The 24,861-nt window shown below is 53.5% G+C and overlaps 1 protein-coding gene across 5 annotated transcripts in view; it reads right to left on the reverse strand.

The window, feature by feature from the left end:
• Positions 1–24,861, reverse strand: part of OGDH (oxoglutarate dehydrogenase) — a 64,609-nt gene that overhangs the window by 24,032 nt on the left and 15,716 nt on the right. For 2 of the 5 annotated variants that reach the window (XM_027046051.2, XM_053218775.1), the window contains exons 3-6: positions 14,922–15,113; positions 13,273–13,375; positions 7,739–7,783; positions 194–309 (exon numbers count right to left, since the gene is read on the reverse strand). In XM_027046051.2, coding sequence (XP_026901852.2) covers positions 194–309; positions 7,739–7,783; positions 13,273–13,375; positions 14,922–15,113 — 456 coding nt within the window. Of the gene's footprint in view, positions 1–193; positions 310–7,738; positions 7,784–13,272; positions 13,376–13,492; positions 13,584–14,921; positions 15,114–24,861 lie in introns of all 5 variants that reach the window. The other 3 variants (XM_027046052.2, XM_027046053.2, XM_027046054.2) reach the window with 3 other exon arrangements.

Below are 24,861 nucleotides of genomic sequence, written 5' to 3' on the forward strand. Positions count from 1 at the left end.
TCTATAAAATAGCAAAAATGCTCCCCATTACCTTACATTAAAAAACAAACAAACAGAAAACAAGACGAACAACTGCCTCATCTGGAGGCCCTCCCCCACCCCCTGCCTGCCCCACCCTATCTGGAAGCCCCTGTCTGTTCAGGTTTGCAGCAGGTGCACTGGGTTTCTGTGGACGCACCCTGTGCCCCCTCACCTCCAGCCGCCGGATGATCTCCCGCAGAGGAAGCGCCGACTCCTGTCCCCCGATGAACGTGGTCGTGGGCAGGTGGAAGACCTTGTCCAAATCAGACTCATCCAGCCCATAGAATCCTGCATGGTGAGGAGAGAGGGGCACAGCCACATGGGGGCCATAGTTTATGGAAAGGGGAAGGGACTCCCCAGGGGAGAGAAAAGAGAAGAGCAAAGTCATAAAAACCTCTGATATATATGAAAATAAGTAATGTCTTATAGCTAAGAACACAAACTTTAGCAACAAACAGCTGTAAACATTACTGGTGTGGTAGTTAAACAGGAAAAACGTCCATATTATGTGTGTACTAGTCCAGTGAACCAGTTTTTCATAATTTAGGAAGCACTGTACTTCAAGGTCCCAAGGACATAAATTTTGACTTAGAAAGGCACTGGGTAAGTTAATCAGAAAGCAAAAGAGAAGCAGTTAAGGGAGGAATTCAGGTAGACACTGAAGAACTGGTGTAAAATAGGGCTAGGACCTTGTGTGCGGAGGTGGCGGGCGGGGCTGGGGGGGCTGGGGGACCGGGGGACTGGGGCGTGAGGGCATGGGCCACGGCCGCCCTGGATGAAGGTGTCCCTCCCTTCTAGGAACCGCACATCTGCACCCATCCTGCAAGTGGAAGTGCACAGGTGCCCCCAGTACCACACCAGCAAGGACCTGCTGACTAACCACTAGTATTTTCTACGTTGCCAACCACACAAGGCGCCTCTGTATCTGAAAGTGTATTTCAAACTGACAAAAATGTGAAGGGAGGGCTCTTTCTCAGGCATGACGAGCTTGTTTCGTGTCAAGGTAAGTGTCACGGGAGGAGACCTGGCAGACTGTCGGGTGACACAGCAGGCAGGGTCACTTCACACCAACATCCCAGATGCCAGGACGGACAGGGAAGCTCTACGCCAGCGCGCCGCGGTCTCTGTCACCTGGCTGTGCAAGGTCAGACTGTCTCCTGGTTTCTGCCTACCCGAGTGGCAACAAGACGCGACGGCCCAGTGTAGGACTCAGGCAGTTCCGGCAAATACAGTTGTGTGTCTGAACTGCTGGGAGGTTTGTAAAATTGTATATTTCTAGGCCCCATCCCCAGAGCTGACTCACTGGCGGCACATGGGCCAGGAGTCCCCCGGTGTTCCCATTCAAGCTGCCATGGGAACCACAGCCTTTATGTCTTTAGCAATTCTGCACACGTTTTGTAAGTCTTCAAAGCAAATTCTGTTTTTCAAACACTTTTTGCTGGCTTTTTCACGTGGGGGTAGCAATGGCAGCAGTGGTGTGGGTGACCCCATGCGTCCGTGTCCTGCTGCTATTCTACCAAGAATGAGGACAGGCCATCGCATAGGTCCAGGGAGGCTCTGGGCGTTCACAGTCCAGCGCGCGGCAGTCACGGGGGGCAGCCAAAGTCATTTGGGCGCAGGGAGAGGGGCATTCTCCCTAGCTGATGAAAACACCAGGCGTGGCTACTCTCGGGAACATTCTGACCCAGAGACCCTCAGCCTGCCATGACCTTTCAGCATAAAGTGCCCCTGGCCTCAGCACGGCTCTTTGCCTCCATCACCTTATCTGAACACTCTGGGGCTGTCCCAGTGAGCCTCTGCACGGCCAGCCTGCTTCACGTGAGAAACGGAACCTCAGACACCTGTTTCCAGGAAGGTGGAGCAGACATCTTCGTATCTCTTCCCCACTAACCGCAACTAGAACCCAGACATCCTACATAAAATGTAAGACAATGTCAAAGGGTGGAGAAGAAGGCTGACCAGCCAGTGAGGTCCCCAGATTTGCTTCTGGGCTCCCATACCCCAGATGTGGGGCAAAGAACCAGAGATCTGTGAACTCCTGCAAATGCAGACAAAAAAAAAGCCCCAATCAGAGCCACTCTAAAGGGTCGGGAGAGGGGCAGCCGAGCAGGACAGAGAGCTTTGACAATGACGGCTCTATTCTACCCAAGCACACAGACCACACCCTTGCCAGGCTGCCATGCATGCCAATCTCTGGGCCCGTCCCAAGGCTTCAGGCCCAGGATGGAGCTCAGGCTTCACTCCCTCCGGGAGGTTGTGCACAAGCCCACTTCCCCATCCTAGTGTCAGCGGGGTCTGTGGGGACCGGGATGCGCACCCCAAGCTGGCAGTGAGGAGGCGGCCCCTCCCTGCCGCAGCAGTGTGCAGACGGGCCCTGCTGTCACAGAGCTCCGAGTGAGACTCCAAGTCTGGTAACACCCGCACGTCCTGGTCTCAATAAAAGAATCCGTCACAACAAGAACACTGCAGACTGAATGAAGAAAGACAAGCAACAGACACCAGCAGCCGGTGGCACGGACACTGGGGATTACCTGGCGGGGGCTCCCTAGGAGCCGTCCTCAGATGACTTTGGTGAGCAATGAGAATGTGACAGAGACAGTGGGGAACCAAGTCTCTGCAAAGACTGGGGACGCCAAGAAGGACCAGATGGGAAATTCTGAAACTGCAAAATGCAATAGCCCTGAGTTAAAGCTGGCAGATAGGCTCAGGGGCAGAATTAGGGTCACAGGACTGGGGACCCTGAAAACAGAATAGTAGAAATGAAGTAATGTGAAAGAGAGAGAGAAAGCAGACTGGGGAATGAACGAAGAAAGCCTCGGAGACACGTGACATAAAACAAGAGACTGTGTTGTGCCCATGAATCCCAGAAGGGGAGGAGGGAGAGGGAAGCTGAAAAAAGGGACTTGGAAAATAATGGCTGAAATGCCCCAAACATGGCCACAGACTTCAACCCACAGATTCAAGACGTGGTACGAACTCACACAAGAAACCCAAGTACAACCACGCCAAAACACGGCATAAACTTCTCAAAATTAAAGATGAAGAAAGAGTCTCAAAAGTAGCAGTTGTCCAGGACACCTCACCTGGAGGGAAAAACCACTTGCATGACTGAGGGTTTTGCATCAGGAACAAGGGGGCAGAGTGGGGTCCGCACACTTTTCCAGAGCATGAGGAAAGAGCTGTCTCCCTAGAACCCCATGTGCCGGTTTAACACGCTTTAGGAATGAAGGGGAAATGGAGATATCCTCAGTTACAGGGAATGAAGAGAGTCTGTCACCTAAGGAATGGCTATTGGAGGTGCTCTACAAAGAAAGGAGGTGATGTCAAAAGGGCTCTTAAACACTAGGAGGAAGTCAGGACATGGAAGGCAAAACACAGGCAAACAAACCAGATTTCCTTCTCCTCCTGGGTCTTCTAAGTTTGGTTTGATGTGATGCCAAACCTCTGACCTGCCTGATGTGGTTCTAAATGTAGGCAGAGTAAGTATTCAAGACAATTTTACTTTAAATGGGGAAGCTAAAGGGACGTACAGGGAGGTGCACTTTCTACACTTCACTTGAACTTGTAACACGGTGACACCAGTAGCTTATGGTAAGTTCTATATATATAATATCATACCTAGACAACCACAAAAAAGGCAGAAAAAAACTACTAAAAACATGTAAATATGACCAAAAATACTATATATAAATAAAAGTGAAATTTTAAAATGTAGGCTTGGGGTACCTGGCTGGCTCAGTTAGAAGAACATATGACTCTTGATCTCGGAGTTGTGAGTTCGAGCTCTGTATTGGGTGTAGAGATTACTAAAAAACGTAAGTAAACGTTAATAAATGAATAAATAAAATATAGGCTTAAAAATCCATATGAAGTCAGGAAAAAGAACCAAGAAATGAAAAAGAAGACAAACAGAAAAGAAAGAATAGGAAGTTAGACTTAAGCTCTAGCATAACAATAATTACATTAAATATAAATGACCTAAATACACCAATTAGAAGACAGAGATTGGCAGAGTGGATTAAAAATCAAACAAACAAAAAAACAGGACCCAACTATATGCTTGTCTAAGAAATCCACTTTGACTATAATCTTACAGGCAGATTAAAAGTAAAAGGATGAAAAAAGATATATCATGTAAACCCAAGCAACAGCAGAAGTGGCTCTATTATTACCAGCTAAATTAGACATCACAACAAAGAAAGTTAATAGACACAGAGGGAACATGACATAACTATAGGTCAATCCACCTAGAAGATACAGCAATCCTAATTGCACATGCACTCAACAGTGGAGCTACAAAATATATGCACCAAAAACTGAGGACCAAAAGGAGAAACAGAAACTCACAACTATAGTTGGAGACTTCAACTCTTCTCTCTCAGTAATTCATTGAAAAAGTAAATAGACAAGGATGTAGAAGGACTCAACAACTATCGACCAACAGGATCTAATGGGCACTGACAGGACATTTCACCTATCAGTAGCAGAACACACGTTCTTTCTAAGTGCCCATGGAACTCAAGACAGACAACACCCTGGGCCATAAAAAATCCTCAACAAGTTTAGCGGAATTGAACAGAGTGCACCCTCTAACCACAAATGAGTCAAATTAGAAATCAGTAACAAAAAGACAAAAGGAATGTCTCCAAATTATTGAAAATGAAACAACATGACCCTAAATAATCCACAGAGCACAGAAGAAGTATTAAAGGGTATCAATACAATGACCTGAATGAAAAAGAAATACAACATATCAAAATGTGTGGGACAGCTAAATTTACAGTAGTAAACACACACACTAAAAAGAGAAAAAGTCTTAAGTCAGTAATATAAGCTCTAACCACAAGAACCTAGAAAAGGAGGGGGAAAACCCCACACAGAAAGCAGAAGGAAATAAAGATAAAAGCAGAAATCAATTGAAATCAACTGAAATTGAAAATAGCAAACAACAGAGAAGAATCAGTGCAACAAGGAGCTGGTTCTTTGAAAAGATCAATAGCACTGACAAACCTTTAATAAGACTAACAAAGAAAAAGACAGAAATTACCAATATCAGGAATAAAAGCGGCTATCAATACAGACCCTGCAGAAATAAAAAAGATACTTAGGGAATACTCCGAACAACTCTATACATGTACAACGTATACTTGACAACTCATATGAAATGAACCAGTTCTAGAATAATACAAACTGCATTACTCACCTGATATGAAACAGATAATTTGCAATATCTCTGCCACTATTAAGGATATTGAATTCATAAATAAAAAGTTTCTGAAAAAGAAATCTCCAAACCCGATGTGTTTTTTTTGAGAATTCTAGAAAATGTTTAAGCACTTTTAAAAAATGTTTATTTATTTTTGAGAGAGAGGGGAGAGAGAATCCCAATCAGGTTCCATGCTGTCAGTGCAGAGCCTGATATGGGGCTCGATTCCACGAACTGGGAGATCATGACCTGAGCTGAAATCAAGAGTCAGATGCTTAACCCACTGGGCCACCCAGGTGCCCCTCTACTGAATGTTTAAAAAAGAATGAACACCAATATATGCAATCTCTTCCAAAACAAAACAGAAAAGAAAAAAAAAAAAAAACACCTCATTTTATGAGGCTAGAATTACCGACACAAAGAGCAGACAAAGACAGCTGAAAAAGAAAATTACAGACGAATCTCCCTCATTAATATAAATACAAGAAATGCACAGTTGCAGGAATATGTATAAAAAATTATAACCAAGAGAAGTTTGTTCTAGCAATGCATGCTGGGTTCAATATTTGAAAATCAATCAATGTAATCTACCATACGGTTAAAGAAGAAAAATCATACGATTATATCAACAGATACAGAAAATTTTCACTCTTCCTCATAAATAACAATAAGCAAAAATAGGAATAGAAAGGAACTTCCTCAACTTGATAAAGAGCATCTACAAAAAAATCCGTGGCTGATATTATACTTGGTGATGAAAGACTGAAGGCTTTCCCCCTAAGACCAGAAACAAGGCAAATATGTACATTCTCAGCACTCTTACTCAACACAGTGCTCTAAGTTCTAGCTAGGGCAATTAGGCACGAAAAGGAAATAAAAGACACACGGATTGGAAAGGAAGAAATAATTGTTCCTATTGTCAGGTGACATGATTATCTACACAGAAAATCCTAAATACTCTACAAAAAAAAAAAAAAAAAAGGTCCTGGAATAAGCGAGCTCAGAAAGGCCACAGGATACAACATAAATGCAAAAATCAATTCCGTTTCTAGATATTGGTAATGATACGTAGACACTAACATTAACAAGAAAAAAAGTCTTGGGTATAAATCTAACACAACACATACAGAACTGGTAAGCTGAAAACTACAAAAAGCTGACGAAAGAAATCAAAAAAGATCTACATAAACGGAGAGGCATACAACGTTCATGGACTGGGAGGCAATGGAGTAAAGACAGAAAATCTCTTTAACCAAGCTGTATGTTTAGCACCATCGTTACCAAAATGTCAGCAAGTCGCTCTGTAAACGCAGACAAGCCTTTTTTCAGATTTAAATGTAAAATGCAAACCTAGAAAAACCACTAGAAAAATACACAGGAGACAATCTTCAGGTTCGTAGGCTTGGCAACGAAAGCACAATCCATCAAAGGGAAAACTGACAAACAGACCTCATCAGAATTTAAAATTTTGCCTCTCAAAAGACTCTATGAGCCAAAGAATGGAAACCACGTGAAGGTCCCTTAATGAGTAAGGAGTGGACACAACGGTGGGAGCCCATGGCAAGGGGTGCCGCTCAGCAAGGAGGGACAAGCTGGAGTGACAGAGCAGCCTGGATCAAACCCAGAAAAATCACGTTGACTGAAAAATGCCAAATCCAAAATGCGACGTATTATGACTGCATTTGCATAACACCCTGAAATGATGAATCACAGGAATGGAGACCAGGGTGGTGGCTGCCAGGGGTTCCACGGGGTGGGATGGAGGGGAAACAGTTGGGGCTGAGAAGGGCAGCAGGAAGGACCCGAGGTGACGTGTGGCCACACCGGCATGGGGGACCCCTGTGAACTCTTAGAGCTGCTGTGAATCTACAGCGATCTCACAAGTGCAATCAGGATGAGAGTCACAGCTATGGGACAATGGAGGAAAAAGAGACCCTCTGAGCGCCAGCTGGCGTGGGTAAGACTGGCCACTGGTGGGGGGTGGGGGGATGACGACAGGCAGATGGCCCCCAGCACCTCACTCTGGATTCCTCAAAGGCGCTTTGCCCAGAAGCACAGGTCACTGAGGATTCCTTACTCGATGAAGTACGTGTTTACAGTACTTCAGGTGTCCTTCACACACGGGAAGATCAAAGAGAGATCTTGTCCAAAACGCCCGGGAAGCAGAATCTGAAAGAATCCAGAGCCCCGTGGAAGGCACAGCACGGAAGGTGGTGGGAAGGAGGAGCCGACATGCACAACACCGTGTGGCGTCAGGCCCCGCCGGCCCCGGCAGGAGCCACAGGCCACCTGCACCGGACAAGCCCAGCGAAGCAGCGGCCACACACTCCAGGAGATGAAAATGGACAGGGACAGAGACGACACAGAAGTGGCTTTCCCTGCTGGGTGACAGCCGAATGACGGGACAATCAACAGTCAACTTTCCCCAAATGGCATGCTGGGAAAAGTTGCACATCCTGCTGAAATGAAGTCCTCGGCTCAAGAAAGGGGAGAGGCTCATTGTTTTCCTACCTCCTACGGTTAGCATTCGGAGTCGTTCCTTGAAAACTGCAAGGTCTGAGAGGCAGAGTGAGGTGGCATGGGTGAGCGCAGGAGGAAAAAGACAGCAAGAGTTAGTTGAGGACCCAGACACCCCAACCCTGCACCGTCACCACGGTCACGGGGAGCACAGACACCGTCACACAGACAGACACCAAAAGGGAACAGGGTGGGGCTTGGGGGCTGAGAGCTGCTGGGGTAAGTGTGGAAACCGCTCAGGAAGAGCAGGAGTGAGGGGATCCTGAGGGAGGGATGCGGGCCAGCCACCGCAGTAGCGGCAAGACATTCTCCCGACCCGTCCCGTCCTGTCTGGAAGAAGCGGCTGACACAGGCCTCTCCTGGGACGTCAGACCCACCCAACCCAGCTGGCTTTGGGAACAGAAAAGGAGAAGGCCTAATGTCTAGCATACCGTCCTCAGAATCGGGAGCACCAGGCAACAGACCAGACCTACACCTCCAGACTCTGATGGGTCCTAGAGCACACATGCAGGTCCTCGGTCCCCCCCTTGGCTAGACGGCAGAGCTCGGGGGGAGCCCGGCTGCAGAGAACCACCCAGGGGGCCTACACATGGCTCCCGCTGCAAGCTTTTCAGTGCCTGTACCGTTCCTGGCGCTTTCCGGGCCGCTGGCGAAAACCCACACGTTTGTCTGGACGCACAGAGCACTTTTCTGACCCTGGTCACCCAGCAGGGGGCATGAGCCCGGGGAGGTTCGTGGCAGCGGGGCACCCAGGCCTGACTGACAGTCACTGCAGCTGGTCCCTGCCCTGGGAGTGCAGAGGAAGGCCAGTGGATGCCGTCTTGGGGGCTGAGAGTGAAAACTCTGAGGCAGGGCAGGCAGGGACCCCTGCTCTGGGTGGTAAGCCCCCCTCCCCACCCACAGGGACAGCAGCACCCAGCAAAGACCGCAAAGCCGGTGGCTCCTAAGACAACAGATCGTCGAGTTCTGCCCAGAAGTGCGGATACTCGGCTTGAGGCAAGAATAAAGAATCTTCATTTTTCTCCTTCTATCCTCAGAATTAAGACACAGGGCCACACCAGGCGGCCACCCCCACCCAACAGGGAAATGTAGGGGGCCACATCTGTTAACAATCTACAGGCAACACATGAAATGTCCTGAAATGTTTACATTTGTTCACTCTGTACTGGTTATGTGAACGTGTTCAGTTTCATCTGTACTTAAAGCTTTGTCTTTTTAAAATAAAACGTGAACAAAGACACCAGCTGAAGGCGAGTGGCGCGGCAGCGGCATTCTGGTTGTCATTTACAGAAAGTGCATGGGGGCCCTAGCTATCCACACGCGACACCACGCTGGACGTGGAGAGGCTGGGATTTGGCCACGGTGCCCTGGGGCGTCCAGCAGGACACCTCTGCAGGGCACGGCCCCTGTGGCCCTGGCTTGACTCCAGCCTGATTCCCAGCTCTTCACTCGGGTGTCTGGTGGTTCCGCACGCCACACATGGCAGTCCCTAAACGTTAAGTGAATTGTTCTCTGTTGCTCTGAAATTAGGAAAGTTGACAAAAAAATCAACTCTATTTTAGTTATTCTCCCCGGCCATCAAGGGAGCACAACTGGCCCTGGGGGATGTGGAGTGGTGGAGCAGGTGGGGAGGACCAAGAGGACCAGGAGGATGGGCAGAGAGGCCCCACTGCTGGAGCAGGTGGGGAGGACCAGGAGGACGGGCAGGGAAGCCCCATTGCTAGAGCAGGTGGGGAGGACCAGGAAGAACAGGAGTATGGGCAGGGAGGCCCCATCGCTGGAACAGATGGGGAGGACCAGGAGGACCAGAAAGATGGGCAGGGCGGCCCTGTCCCCCACTGATGCACTCAAGCATCAGTGCTGCCGTGATCTTGCACTTCTGACTTGGCTTTGTAACTGCAGACACATCTCGCGTTGTTGGACTTCACAGACAGGATCGGTCTAACAAATTTTAGAAGTTGACACATTTGTGGCAACCTTGCACCAGCAAGTCTATGGGCCCTGTTTGTCCAACCGTATTTGTGCACTCTGTCTCTGTGTCACATGGTGATTCTCACCGTTTCAAACTTTCCACTGTGACTGTGGTCTGGATGTGAGGAAGGCCGGACGGCACTTTTCAGCATAAAGTATTCCAAACTAAGGTGCGCACGTGGCCTTTACTCACAGTGCTCCACTGCACACTCACAGTGTGAACGCTTCTGTGCAAACGCGCAGGGAGCCAAAGTGCTCACGGGGCAGGCTTCAGCGTCACACCAGTTTTCCTGTGCAGGTCTGGAGCTGAGCTCGAGGGGTCTTCAGCCACGCCCCCCCCCCCCCCGCCCTACCCCAGCCCTGCACTGAACTCAAATGTGAACAATGGTGGCAAACAGGAGCAGCACCGTGAGGTTCTTCCCTGCTCTTTACAGATTTTGTCTCGGGCCCCCTTTAATTGTGTTTAAATCTCACACCGTGGTAAACCACCCCTCCGAGGGTGCCCCAGACCATGCGAGGGTGACTCGGCTCCTTCCCCACCCAAAGGAAGGAAGCGAGGGCTGCGGGCACAGAACACCAGCCCCAAGGCAGAACCGCACACAGGCGAGGCAATGCGGCTGCGTCCACAGTCTGTAGCGAAGATGGCAATGCCCAGACTCCACAGGACTCTCTGTCTAGACCTTTCCATCCGTCACACCCTGATCCATCTTTCCCACCAAGCAGAAGAGGCCTCACTAGGAAACCCAATCCTGTATGCACCCCCCACAGCCTCCCCTGGGGTTCAAGGTGGAGCGTGTGCCGGGGCCTCTCAGGTCAGCGCTCCCGACTCTCCTCCACAGACGTGGGGTTGACAGTACAACCTGACACAGATGAAGATGCGTTACTGGGGCCCACCTGGGACACCTGGCTCCCCACAAAAGGTGGGAAAAGGTGCCCCATTCCCAGTAATCACCTACCCAACTGTGGCCTCATTCAGAAACTGTACCAACATTAGTGTAAATTTAAAATCGTAGTTAAAATAATCATGTCCTCAACGTTCCTGCCACACTGGCGGTGTTCTGTGTGCGCCACATCCGACATAACCCTGGAGCCCTGGCTGTCCAGGAGCACTGCTGGCCACAGAGCCTGCTGGGATGGGTATGAGCCTGGCTACTGGTACCTGTTTATTCAGGTGCTGGAAGGCACGAGATGGTAGGGTACAGACCCTAGGCCAGCATTTCCCCTTCTCAATACTGGCCAAGGGGCAAGAGCTTCGTGGAAACTATTTCACATAATCCACTTTCTTTAAAATAAAAAAACAACTCCGAGTGGACACGAGCCATGCCGGCACTGCACACGAGTTCAGCACGGGACACCGCGTGCTATCTGCCTCCGGAGCCCACACCTGCCCAGCGCTGTGCCCCCTCCCACGTGATTCTTCAGCAGAACGTGCTCTCAAACGTGTGTGGAGCGAGCTTCTCCCCAGCCTTGGTTTCCCCATAAAAGAATGGACAAATTGTGCTCACCTCCACAAGGAGAGGTCAGCCTGGAGGAGGTGCGAGAGGGTCCCAGGCCCAGGGAAGCTGCCGCGTGACTGGGTGGTGCGTCCCCGAGACCTCCACATGGAATGTGCAGGCCACCCTACTCCGGCCGTGGCTCTGGGCTCCCTCACCACTACTGACTCTGGTGTGACCCCAGGCTGCCTGCCCCCTCAGTTGCTCTCATTGTGACCACAAGGTCTGACAGCTACTTACGTCAGAAGACTGCTAAGCACCGCACTAGCTCACACTCCCACGGAGCTCAGGAAGCTCCAGGCAGCATTCTAACGAGTTTATCTAATTCTGCAACAGCCTCACGGATGAGGAGACGGAGGTGCACAGCCGCTCCCACCAAGGGGGCTGGTGCTGAGGCCAGGCCCGTGGCCCAGAGGAGACCATGGGCACGTTAGCGCCCGTGCCTGGGTCCATGAGCAGCAGTCAGGCTGGACCGGCTGTTTTCCTGAAGACCTGCACGTGCCAAACTGACATTCCTGCAGATTTATTTCCAGTGTTTGCACGTAAAGCAAGAACTCAGCACAACTATTCCGTGCTGATGCTCAACTTCACACAAGCACAAATGCCCAGGGACACTATTCTAAGATGGAATGTTAAGGGGAGGCCACAGCAGCCCAGAAAGAACTGGAAAGCATGATGTAAGCCCTGCCCTGACCCCCGCCTCTGCCCCAGGCCAGTGCTGTGAACAGACACTGAAGAGTCCACAGGCTTCCCACCCTGCACAGACCAGCCGGGGGACCTGTAAGCATCCTGTGCCGGAGCCCGCAGGATGCAGCTCGGTCCTGGCCTGACCAGCCTCACATGGGGCAGAGCAGAGCTGCGCGCCCCCCTCCCTGCAGTGCTGATGAGAGCCCATAACCAGCAGAAAACGTCCACTTTAATACCAAGCACCCTGCCAGCACGGATGCCCCCAGATGGGATGCGGTGTCAGGTGGGAGATGGCAGCCCCCACCTCCTGTGTCTGGGAACACTAGCCTCCGAGGCCCTCACTGGTCTCTGGGAGAGAGGCCCCAGGCCCCCAGCTGGCCCCGGGCGGCTCGCCTGCCTTCCACACCTGGAGGGGACTCCCTGGGGAGGACTGGAGGCGCCAGCCAGGGCTTCAGGACAGGCAAGCATTGGTAGAGTGGGGCCTGAGTGCTGCAGGGTGGAGAGGAAAGGGAGGAAGCCCTGTACCCCCAGCAGCGTTTCTCCAGTGGAGACGGCAGCGATTCGGTCTGAAACCTAGCCTATGGGGTGCCGGGACACTACGGTGCGGGAGACCGTTATTCGAGGAGGTGGGTTCCGTCCCCCCGATAGGGCAGCATTAGGCAGGCAGGCAATCGTCAGTTTTAGTAGCATGCACAGTGTGTCTGTGGACGCCTGGCCATTTCGAGATCAGTCACATCTCAGCACAGGTTAGTGGCACAGTGACCGAGAGCAGATTAACTGGAGGAAGCTGCAGGGTGAACCCAGCGCCCTGTGCTGCACGGTGGCAAAGGAAGGGTGGGGACGTGTGACAGCAAGTGCCCGAGCGCCACACACACGCCTCCCTGCATGCCGGGACACCTTCCAAAGTTTCCTCGGTGTGATCACCAGCATTTACGGATTGACAGCCAGCGCACAGCACGGATCCGCCCGCTACAGGCAGCCATGTCTCGTGCCCAAGAGCACAGCGCGTGCCCATGGCCCCGAGAAGAGTCCCTGGAGGGGTGGAGGCCGCACTCCACCGGGATCTGGACACCCAGCCGGCAGAGCTGGCCTCCGGCATGTCTTCTGACCTGCCTGCCCAGCGAGGCCATCTTTTTCTCTGTGCCACAAACCTTTTCTGCCCCAAATTTTACTCTCCAATTTTGAGACCCACACAATTGAGCTCACACTGTCTGGCTGAAAAGCTGGGATAAACGTAACTCGTCCCAAACGCACTAAATATTGAGTGATCAGAACGAAGGAAACTTCAGAGTCTCTCCCTGGCGCCTGAAGACACCCTGGCCGCCACAGATGTGACACCGGGCGGCGGCGCGGCGCTGGCCGCCCCCAGACCCTCACCAAGTTTGTCTGTGGATGAGATAATGTCAGCGGGCACGGAGGAGTCCAGGTCGGCATCCAAAATTCCCAGGGGGTCCAGCTGCGCTACATGGTGCCCTCGTATCTACGAGCGGGCCAGCGAGGGAGGGGTCACACACAAGAGGACAGGAGAAAAAAAAGAGGGAAGGGGTAAAAAAAAGTAAAATTACATTAAAATTAGCGTTTACAGATGCATTCTCACCCACGTTTGAAGACACAGTTACCGGAGCACCATCAAAATTTACACAACTAATTCCGAGAGGATCAAGCTTTGCAATGTGGTGACCCCTGACCTGGAAGCAATAACACAGGCAGGCGTTAGCAGGACCCGGGCTGTGGGGGATGTTACACCTGGTCCAACCTGAACCCAAAACAACAAGATTAGTCGTCATCGTGAAGCACACTTGTGCTCACGGATGAACCTGGCGGTTCAGAGATCAGTTTTGGGGAGCCCTGCTGCCCCCTGGGTAAGTGGAGCAGGACATGCTGGGTGCTCACTCCCACATGAAGCCACACAGTTCAGCACCTCTGCACCGAGAGGGGATGAGCAGGTGCTGGCCCAGAGTTGGGGGGGCAGTGGCCACTGGGGGTCTGCCCTACACCCGGCCGGGCCCGCCGAGAGGCACAGGGCCTTCCCGTCTGATCCCAACTGCCCGAGGAGCAAGAGAAGGAAGAAAATCCCTCCCAGTTTTAAGTCTTGACTGTTTCGCCCACGATTGTGTGCTAGCTCTTTGCGAAGGGGCGGCTGCTGGAGGGACATGGGACCAGGTGACATTACTAAGGCTGCAGGAGGCAGGCGACAGTCAGAAGCCACCCAATATGCCTCTTTCAACTGAACAATGCTGGAGAGCATTGCTGGCCACTGGCTTGGAGTTTCTCCGTCTGCTCGCCAGGACCCACTACCCTCTCCCGCGCCACCTGCCCCAGCCGTGCCGTCTCTTGGAGACAGAACACGGATGAGGAGACTGCAGCAAGCCCAGGTGCGAAGGACTCCCAGAGGGACACCCTGGGTGCTTAGGGACCTCGGGAGGGACACCCTGGGTGTCTAGGGACCCCCAGAGGGACACCCAGGCCTGAATTCTCCTCCTATCCTTCTCGGGGCTACCCTCAGAACAGGTGCTCAGGTTTGAATTCTGGGCTCTTCCCCGTCAGGTGAAGAAATGTCAGGGGAGCCCCACTTGCCCTGACACTCCCTTCAGTGCTGCTGATCACCAACTGGAACATTCCTGGACACTGCTCCACCCTCACGTGTCTGCGGGCTCAGTTTCTGTCCCCAACTCTGCGGGTTCGTTTTCTCTTGTATCCGGGCACTGGCGACTGAGAAGGGGCACACACCTCCTGGTCACTGCTCCCTCCCGGTGGCTAGGACCCCGCCCCACCCCCCAGCCATGACCTTCTTTCCCTGCCCACAAGCTCTTCTTGCCAACTTATGGGAAGAAATGAGGAGCTGTTCACATCTGCAAACAGGGTCAAACTGTCCTGGCTCCTTCCGTCTTGGCACATCTCAGGTGTGCTCCCCAGGCCCCCGGGCAGGGAGGGTGTGTCTCAGGGTTGGTGGGGTGCTAGTTATAGGACAGTTCACGCGGAGTACCCAGTGTCACAGATGTGCCACCGCCCGGCCGGCGCCCTACCTGGTAGGCTCTGATGAGCGACTGCACTGCCAGGTGGTCCTCCACCAGCTTGTCCACGTTGGGCTGGGCTTCCACCAGGGGCTGCACTCTGGCCATGGCGGACAGTGAGCCTGGGCTCAGGGGGAGCGGGCTCTGGTAGGCGGTGCCTGGGGGCGCTCCGGCATTGGTGTTTCGGAAAAAAATGTCCCATGACTAAAGACAAACAAAGAACTCACGTTATCCCGATCACTTAGGATACAGGACTCATCTTTAGCCCAAAGGAGCTCTGTTTTTGGCAGGCAAGTCCCATCCTGGGGGGGCTGATGTGCTCCTCCACTGGACGGCCTGACCCCAGGCCTGAAGTACGGGGCCTTGCTCCCAGCATCCCCACAGGACACCCCTCCTCACCCCCACCCCAAGATGCAGAGGACTTGAGGCTACCCTGCCATCAAAACCCCAAAGGCCCAACGTCGCCCAGCAATGCCACACCCCAGTGACATGCCGAGTGTCTCTATGGCAGGCTGCCCGGGGGGCAGGTGAACGCGGGCCTTCCCACCCCATCTGCCCCCAGTCCAGTTATCGCGAAGACCAGAGCTCCTGGCCCCTGGCCTGCAGCTCTACAGCTGCCCCCACAAGACCACTTGAGGGGGAAGGGGCATCCTAAGTGCGTCTCCAAACCCCAGAGACTGGGCATAGCCTTGGGAGCCCATGCTGGCTTTGCTCATGCTCGTGTCCCCAGGTGCAAAATGGAACCAGGGCCTGTAAGGAGCCGGGAGCTTGTACCGGGCGGCCTGCCGGGCTCCCTCACCGGACCCTAGACAAACAGTCTCGTTGGTAATTCAGGAGGGCGACTCTGGAGCTAAGGGCCCAGGGAGCGAGCTCAGAGAGGGGACCTGGTGTGTTGGCCCTGACATCCTGGTGAGCCTCCTCACTTGCTGGGCTCGGTTTATCTGTGAGTGGAAGACACAAGTACTTCTCACAGGTCTGCTGTAAAGATCAACTCACGCGGTGAAAGACGCTCACACGTGACCTGCAGGCAGTTTCCTCCAGGCCCATGTGAGCCACCTCATCTACTTCCTCCTACATTTGCTTATCCTGTGTTTGGATGATCCAATTTCTGATCTGTGTAGATACCACGAACTAGAATAATTTATCATCTCATGCGAAGGTATGAGGCTTAAGGTAAATATTTTAGAAGTCAGGGAGATGAAAACTCAGTAAAATTCCTGTGGAGAAAAGAACACTATTGAAAAGTGGCAAATTCAGAAACACGAGAACACTGTCTTTCCTGTCGGCCACACATACTCCAGTTTCCAAGATTCTTCCATCAGTAAGCTCTGATTTAGACTCGTGGAAAGTCTGGACAGGAGGAATGTCGCTGGACTTTTGTGCTCGTCCGCCCAGGAAGAGCTACCAGGACCATTTCCGGAGTGGCTTGGCTGGGGCTCGGTGGGCAGCGAGTAGGTCTGCTGAGGACACTGGTCCTCGCCGTCTTCTGGCTTTCTCAGAAGGGCTCTTCAGTGCTGTTCACAGCACAGACCTACTGAGTCCATGGCCCCTCAGTGGCCGCTCACAAGCTCATCACCGGTGTTACCGGCTCACTGTGCTGGCCCAGAGTACCGCCTCCTGCAGGACAGTCTGGCTTCTCCCTACAGCCACTTTTGAGGGAGCTTTGCAGAATATTTAAACCATTCTACAATAAGAACATATTCCTTTTGTATTCAGAGAAATTGGTTTTTAGGGGCACCTGGGTGGCTCAGTAGGTTAAGTGTCTGACTCTTGACTTCGGCTCAGGTAATGATCTCAGGGTTCGTGGGTTCAAGCCCCGCATCGGGCTCTGTGCTGACAGTGTGGAGCCTGCTTGGGGTTTTCTCACTCTCTCTCTCAAAATAAACACACTTAAAATAAAAAAATTAATTAAAAAAAAATCAAACCAGAAACAAGATGACTGTCCAACACTGAGTTGTATACTTTATGTGATTTAGAACTCAGTAACAATTCTAAAACACTTTAACTGTTTTTACCTTTCTGGTTAAGCTGGAGTGTGCCAGCTGACGGTGGGAGGGAAGTGTGGCTCTCTGGGGGCACCTGCCTTAACACCGACACAAAAGCACCTTGTGGCATGAAACCTGAGGCCAAACACCCTGTGCAATCCAGGACTCAGAGGCCCAGGGCCACCCCCCTCTCCCTTCAAACATCGTCCTACTATGCTGGCCCTTCTGACACATGTCCACCAGAGAAGGCAGCTGCCTTAGTCTCTGGAGGGAAAGAGAGGCCACCTCAGTGTGGACTCCTTGGGGAAGATGAGGCTGCCCTCCCCACCCTCTCATCCCCGCTGCTTGGCACCCACTTGATTCCTTACAAGGACACCCCCCCCCCAACTTCTGACCTCATGGAGCTTTGCCAGCAGGTCTCAGGGAGCCCCTGCATTTGGGGAGTGGCTGTGGCCCAGGGCTCTCCTTGACCTGAAAGAAGCCCCCTGCCTGAGACGGCAGCAGCAGCCAGGCAAGAACCACCGGCACCCAGCCCTGAGCAGCGGGGACCCAGGTTGGCGGGCAACCCCAAGTACACGGCCCTGCTCACCCGTTCCCCCCCCCCCCCGCCCGCCAAGCAGATGATGAAATGAAAGGCCTCTCCAGCAGACACCGAGGGCGCAGCTGGGAGACAAGGGCTGTGGGGGCCCGTCCAGCCCGGGCCCTGAGAAAGGGGGCGATCGCCATCATCGGGCCTCCTCTCTCTGACCTTCTTTTGTGCTCAGAATACAACTCCAGGTGACTTTCAACTGGCTGAGAACAAACGTATGGCCACGAACCCTGCTTGCGCTGGAGGCGGTCAGAAGAAACTGGCTGGTGGCAGTCCTGCAGAAAGCAGGGAGCCAGCACCCGCTCCCCTGGTGCTCACCCCCAACACCCGGCCAGGCTGGGCACCTGCCCTCATGTGATCCGCCCAAGGACAGCAGCCCGGGAGGCCATGCACACCTGCAAACCCACTGCCGCGCTGCCACTCATGTCGGTCAGACCTCAGAAAAGTCTGCCTGAAAGCGGAGGGCGCATCTTGTCCCTCTAGTGCTTTCTGTTCCCTTAGGAGCCTCTTTCTCTCTCTCTCTCTCACCTCCGCCCGCCCGTTCCAGACTGGGGCCCCTTGCCACCACCTGGAGAGAGAGCTTCCTATCTGACAACGACAGCCCTCACACGCACACACCTGGATGGCAGGTTTTACAGACCTGTGCGCGGACAGGTGACCACAAGGCTGCAGCACTGCTCAGGGGCGCCCCTCCCCTCCTTGAGGAGGAAGCTTCCAGAAGAGGACGGCTGTGCCTGCCCACAGGCTCCTTGAGCCTGAAGGTATGAGGCTGATGTGCCATCAAGGCAGGTGGCCCCAAGCTCTTGTCAAGAAAAACCCTGTCCATGTTGGCCACCTCAGTGAAGTTCTCTTTTTCTCTGAGCCAGACTCATCCCTAATGATCGCGTGCTCTTGTGTGGATGCCCTAGTCCACGGCGCAGGGACTTGTGCCTCCAGCAGTCACTCGGGTGACCCAGCAAGGAGTGAGGAGAAAGCACAGGTCTCTGAACACCTCGAGAAACAAGCCAAGCCGAACTGGCTTCTGTCTGGGGTCTGGAGAGTGGCCTCCGGTGGCCAGTAATGGATACCCAGTCCTCTGCCCACCGCTGGAGGAAGTGGTGGCCTGAGGGGAATATGAAAAGGTGCCAGCTTCTCCTCCTGCCAGGACCAGAGGGTTCCCATGACCTTCTCCCTGCACGTGAACACTCTTCCCAAAGGCACACGGGACGCACACACAAGGTGAGCACTTTACTCCAAAGTCTGGTCCCATGGTCACACCAAGGCAGCCTCATGCAGTGTCCCGGAAGCCTGGGGCCAGGGGGATGACTGTGGGAAGCCCTCCCTTCTCTCGGGAGCAGCAGGCACAGGTGCAGAGGTGAGAAGAGATGGTGCTTGGGGGATGGCTGGTATGAGGAGCCCAAGGAGAGGACCCGAGGGACCTGCTGGAGACAAGACCAGAGAAAGGGCTGGAGCCAGCAGAGGCTGCGTAGGAAGGGGGCATAGCCATCAGCGGAGCTGTGGGGCTGAGACCACCACCAAAACACGGTACATTCTGAATGTAAACGAGTGGAATATTCTGGTCAAAATGAACCCACAATTCTTAAATTTTAGGTAATTGAAGCTCTGAAGGCCCCCACAGCGTGTGACCGAAGGGCCCTGTGGCGACAAGCCTGTCTCAGGGAAGCGGCTTGGACAGTGTGTGTGCCCAACGCCTCGCCTGCAAGTGTGAGGAGCATGTCTGGCACTTTCACACCTGCTCATGCTTTGAAAAGCAGCAGGATACTTGGATTTGTTGCAGAAGCCGTTGATCAACACTGACCACGGGCGCGACTGATGCTGATTCTGAACACCAAATTGTACGCCTCTGGGTTCTAGGGTGACCAGACCGTTTCCCCTTTTCCAAAGTCCCCTTCAGACGCTGCTCCACCAGGGGGCGCCATGCGCCTGCACGCCACACCCTGGTCTGGCACATGTTGTCACCTGACGCCACCACCACCCTCTGCTGGCATCCTGCCAAGGACCCTGCTGTAAAGCCAGCTTGGGGAGTGTGGGTGAGGCAGCCTCTGGCCACCTCGGAACGGATCGAACCCTAGGCTCAAAGGCCACCACGAGGCTGATGATCTAGTGACCCACAGTCATTGGGGTTGGACCCAGCACATTCACAGACAACCGCGTTACTAAGTTCCAATGTTAACAATGTTTAGCTGCTACAAACATGAAACTTGGGGCATTAAGTGACCAGAGGTCATCCTGAAACAAGGGTTTGGCTGCTTCAGGCTAATCCCTACAGACATGCAGCAGCAGCTCCCCAAGCTAAGGGTGGCACTGGGGCCAGCAGGTGCTGCTCCCAGGCTCCTGTCCTCCCCAGCCCCCTGCACACGGGCTCTGTGGGCTCAGGAAGTGTGCTGGTGGCCCTGTGTTATTTCCTAAGCATCCAGGTGACTGTGCACGGCAGCCCAGCCATGGCGTGGGTGTACATGCAAAGGCTGCCCTGGACGGTTCCCACACCCACCTTGAAGTGCTCTATCTGTGCCAAACACTGGGTCCCGGCCTTCCTCGAATACACCGTGTATGCCTGCCCTCCAGTGGGACTCTGACCCCTCCATCCACAGACACTGTGTCTGGAAGGCAAGGACTGACCACGCACTGGGGTCGGGAACTGCCTTGCCACCGTGGAACACTTCATACTAGAAGCAGCTAAAAACTGGGGGTTCTGCTTGGGACTTCCTTGGTTACAGAGACTGAAAGAATTTACGTGCAGTCAGAGCACAGCACGGGGGAGGGAACATCTCTGGGCAGGCTCTGCCACCATCTCTCCAGAGGGCGCACGAGCAAAATGCCAGCAACCACCCAAGACCAGCCAAGGACAGTGGCCTCTGCTCTGCCCGTGGACTCCGCAGACGGTGATGGGCCTCTGCCTGAGGGACTAAAGGCGGCAGTCCCTCCAGACAGTGACGGTGGGTCCTCCTAGGCCTGCAGCACGTCCCCTCGTGGGCTCTGAGTCCCGGGCTCACTTCCAACCCCTGAGAGCCCGAGGATCTTTAGACCCCTCGGGGCTTCGCTCATCACAGCCCACCCAGAAGAGGCGGCACCTGGCCTGGGCACACAGGGCCCTGCAGGGTCCCAACAGCCGCCCCCCCGCTGTCCTTGGGCTGATGTACGCATAAGGGAAGGCGATACTCCTGCTTCTCACTCTTCACATGTGCTCACTTTGTCCTTGGACTGAACCATGCAGGTGGAAAGCCCCTTGAATACCAAGGTCAGGGAAAGCACTCCACCTGTTTGGTTAACTTAATACACAAAGTCACTACGGCTGAGGCTCGCAGCCTCCCTCACCAAAATCCCACAAAGCGCTCCAAGGACCTTCAACATAGGTGTCCCCCCGCCCCCGGGGGCCAGCCCACGGTTCTCCAAGCACAGCCCGGGATGGTTCAAAACCACAGAGCGAGCAGGCACATGTCACCATGAATTGGGGGCTGTGTTTTTCCCTGCTGGTCTGGTTCACTCACAAAAAACGACAGGACTGTGTTTTATGAGCGTGGAAGAGGCAGAGCTATCCAGGCCAGAAGGGGGGCACGACCGAGCCCCGAGAGGTGGGACCGAGTCTGGAGACTCCACCTCGCGTGAGGTGACCGAGCTGGACCAGAGCTGTCATTACACTTGGAGCCGACCCAGGAATGGCATAAGAAACGGATGCGATTATGAAAAGAGGAAGACGGCATTTAGGAAGTGGGCCGAGGCCACCAGAAGGCCCAGTGGGGGAAGCAAGCTCCGAGGCTGTGGGGGGCCCAGCGAGCACAGGTCTGGCGGGTCTCCCGCCAGCACCAGGGCTGACGTCGTTCTGTGTGTGGGTGGGCACGTGCCTCCGTGCACAAATGGGGCCTGGCAAGGGCTCAGGGGCTCCCAATGCCTGCCTGTCTGACACATAAATGGGGCAATCTGCCTTTGATTCTATGCGTTTCTGAGACATAAACGAAAGATGCTGCCATCTGACTTGTCCCCAGAATGTCTGAGACCCCATGAGGGAGGCTTCGCAGGCTGACATCACAAGCCCCGGCTGGGGGTTCCTAGGGGGTCAGGCGGTGAGCTGTGCCTGGGAAGGTGTGGAGGACTGGAGGGGACAGTGGGGGAGCCGCAGCAGGAGGCACAGAGGGGCTGGGGGCCCCTGCAGCCCGTACGGGCGCCGTCGGGGCCAGCCACTGACCTGGGCACCAGCAGCATGAGGGGCTTATGACTCCAAATTGCTCAATTACTTTACCAATTTCCACAATTAGACATTTCAAAATAGAAGTGTTCTTTAAAAACAGGGGTATGACAACCAACCGTAAGTTGGCCAGTTGGCAGCTGGCTGAGGCTGAGGATTAGGTGTTAGAGAATTATCTTGTTAACTTTGTTAGGTGTGGTTAGGAAGACATCCCTGTGTTGGTTAGAGCCGTGTGGAAATGACTCAGGTCTGGATCTGCCTTCAGACTCTCCCAGCCACCCCCGCCCCCGCCCCCAAGAAACCAACCAGCACAAATGAGCGGGGAAGGAAGAGGTTTAAGGCCTAGCAAACTGTAGAGTGCCGTTGAAGGTGGATGTGGGTCTCCCCACAGAGGCTCACTTCGTACTCTTCTCTCTACAGGAAATGTTACAGAAGTAATCAGAAAGCTAAGTGCAGTAGGGCAGGGAGGGGAGATGCTAAGCTTGTGCTGTTCCTGCCGAATATGAACAAGTTCTGTGCCAACGGAGGAGGGGACAGAAGCAGCCCTCAGGACAAGGAGGCCGCACCCCACAACAACGCACAAGTGGGGGATCAGAGGCACTCAGTCTAAACCTGAAAATCTAATCGTCATTTCTTCCTGAACCATGGGTTCTAAAACACGAGAACAAATGAGGCATTCTTAATGTAGTCAATTATTTCTGAGGACTTCTGAGGCTGTAGTCGCTGATGCCTCTAAAATCTGGTGAAAGTTCCAGATTGTGTCTCTGCAACAGCACGTACACAGGTGTGGGGCCTCCAAGGAAACCTGGAGAAGTGATCAATTCCACAGGGTAGGGATGGTGGACGAGGACACACCCACTGACGTGCACCCCCTGAAGACCCTGGCAACAGAAACTAGCATGTAAAATCGGACCCGGGGATGATAGCCTGTGCGTACTCTCTCATTGAACTGAAAAGTGCCTTTCTGGCGTCCTTCATGTCTCTGTGGCATCTCCATGTGGTGATTGCTCTAGCCTGCAAAGTCCAAGGGCCATGCCCCTCCTGAATTCCCCCCAAAACCCCGGCCCCACGGCACCTGTGCCTGTCAGTGGACCTGTCGGTGTGCTGTCCTTCCCAGGATGGACGGGCACCATGGCCACCCCTTCCCGGCCTGAGAACCACTGAGGGGCTTCCTTGAAACCATGTGGTAAAAACACTTTCCAAGAACAGGTGGGGTGCAGAGGACTTTGAGGGCAGTGGAAACACTGGGATACCATGGGAAACCATGACAGAGATACATGTCACTTGGCACCTGTCCCAACCCTCAGAACACATACCACCATGAGGGGCCTTTGGGCGAAGAAGATGTGTCAGCGTGGGTTCCCCAGCCTGATAAATGTCGTAACCCCAGCATGTGTGCCGATGGTAGGGGAGACCGGGCATGGGGGCCGGGGGTACATGGGGAATCCCTATACCTGACCCTCAATTTTTCTGCTGAACCAAAAGCTGGTCTAAAGAGTAAATCCCAGGGGTCCACAGGGCCTCAGCTGGCCTAAGACCAGTCCTGTTACTGGTGATGATGAGTGGGAATGAAATCAGGGGGCTCCCCGACAGCCCAGACTGCACGCACTACTTCTTGGATTCTCAAAAAAGTCCTTAAAAAAAAACCCCAAAACCAGTAATAATCAAAGACGCCTGGGTGGCTCAGTCGGTTGAGTGTCCGACTTCGGCTCAGGTCATGATCTTGTGGTTGGTGAGTTCAAGCCCCGTGTCAGGCTCTGTGCTGACAGCTCAGAGCCTGGAGCCTGCTTCGGACTCTGTTTCTCTTTCTCTGTGCCCCTCCCCTGCTCACGCTATCAAAAATAAAGATTAAAAAGGATTTTGGAAGAAAAAATCCAGTAATAATAGTCATAATGATATTAACTCAAACTACTGACAACAATAGCAAACCTAATAGAAAAAAAATTTTTTTCAAGGAAAACTGGCCCCATTTAGGTGTCATGGTCTACAATCAGATCCCCATAAAAACCTTCTCAAGAAGCTTCCAGCAGGAGCCGTGGTGCCGTGTCAGCCCCACTTGTCTGTGCTCTGTGCCGGAGCCACGGTGCGCTTCCTAACTGCAACGCAGTCCGAGGCCAGGCACTGGTGTGGACGCTCCTGAGCCTGGGCCCATCAGCACACATACAAGACGTGGCTAGTTCCACGAAGAGGTTGTGTTTGGGGAAAGGAAGGCAGAGGGACAGGCTGGGGCACCAGACGACTGTCCGACCTGACCCCTCCAGAGCGCACCATGCACACCTGCCTGCAGAGTGCCTGCCAGCTGGCCAGGCACGGCTGTTCCTACAGCGCACTTGTGGGCAGTCTTTGTCTGCAGGCCAGGGAACACCTACTCTCACAGGAAACCAGGCTTCACCTTGTTCAGGGAGCCAGTGGCCTCCAGGTTGGTAGGGAATGACCGGCTGGGTGCCCTGAGCAGTGAGGTCAGACCAGGAGGGCATTCGCAACAAAACAGGGCCGGTGGCTCTGGCAGTCACATGAACGTATCCAACCTTACACACCACTACCATTTCAGGGTAAAGCGGATTCTCGGGGGCCTGATGGAAGCAGGCTGCCTTCTGATGATGAGACCCTAAGATTCACAAGTGAGGAAGGGGCGAGGCCGGCAGCGCATGGCAGCCAGGCTCCGTCGGGCGCTTCCTCTGCACAGGCCCTGAGCACCTCACATGCACTGTCTCCGCCAAACCTCCCCTGGCCTGCGTCGGGGCATGACGGCAACCTGTGGACCCACCACCCTCTGGTTCCTACCGTGGGGCCGCCGCCCAATGTGAACACAAGAAATGGGTGTCAGAACCAGTCAAGTTTAGAGGCCAGGCCTGCCCTGTGGGTGGACTCATGCACACGGGTGACCGGGAGGACGTGCCTCACAGGCAACAGAAGTACATCAGAAAGAAGCCTGCAGGGAATTCACTTCCAGATACAGGAGGAAAAACACGGCACGCTAACTGGAAATGCCATTTGCGCAGAAACCAATGTGATGATTCTGAGGTGCTCCTGGCATGACGGGACTGGGGAGCATCCAACAGGGTCGCCGCTCTGGCCACGGCCTGTCTCTGCTGTCTGTGTCCTGCAGCGTCCTCGGGGAGATGCTGGAGGTGGAGCACGTCCTTCTCACACCCTCGCAGGGCAGATGGGCCTTCTGTTCCTGGAAGCAAGTCT

Source organism: Acinonyx jubatus, chromosome A2, assembly GCF_027475565.1.
Source record: "Acinonyx jubatus isolate Ajub_Pintada_27869175 chromosome A2, VMU_Ajub_asm_v1.0, whole genome shotgun sequence".
NCBI classification, from domain to species: domain Eukaryota; kingdom Metazoa; phylum Chordata; class Mammalia; order Carnivora; family Felidae; genus Acinonyx; species Acinonyx jubatus.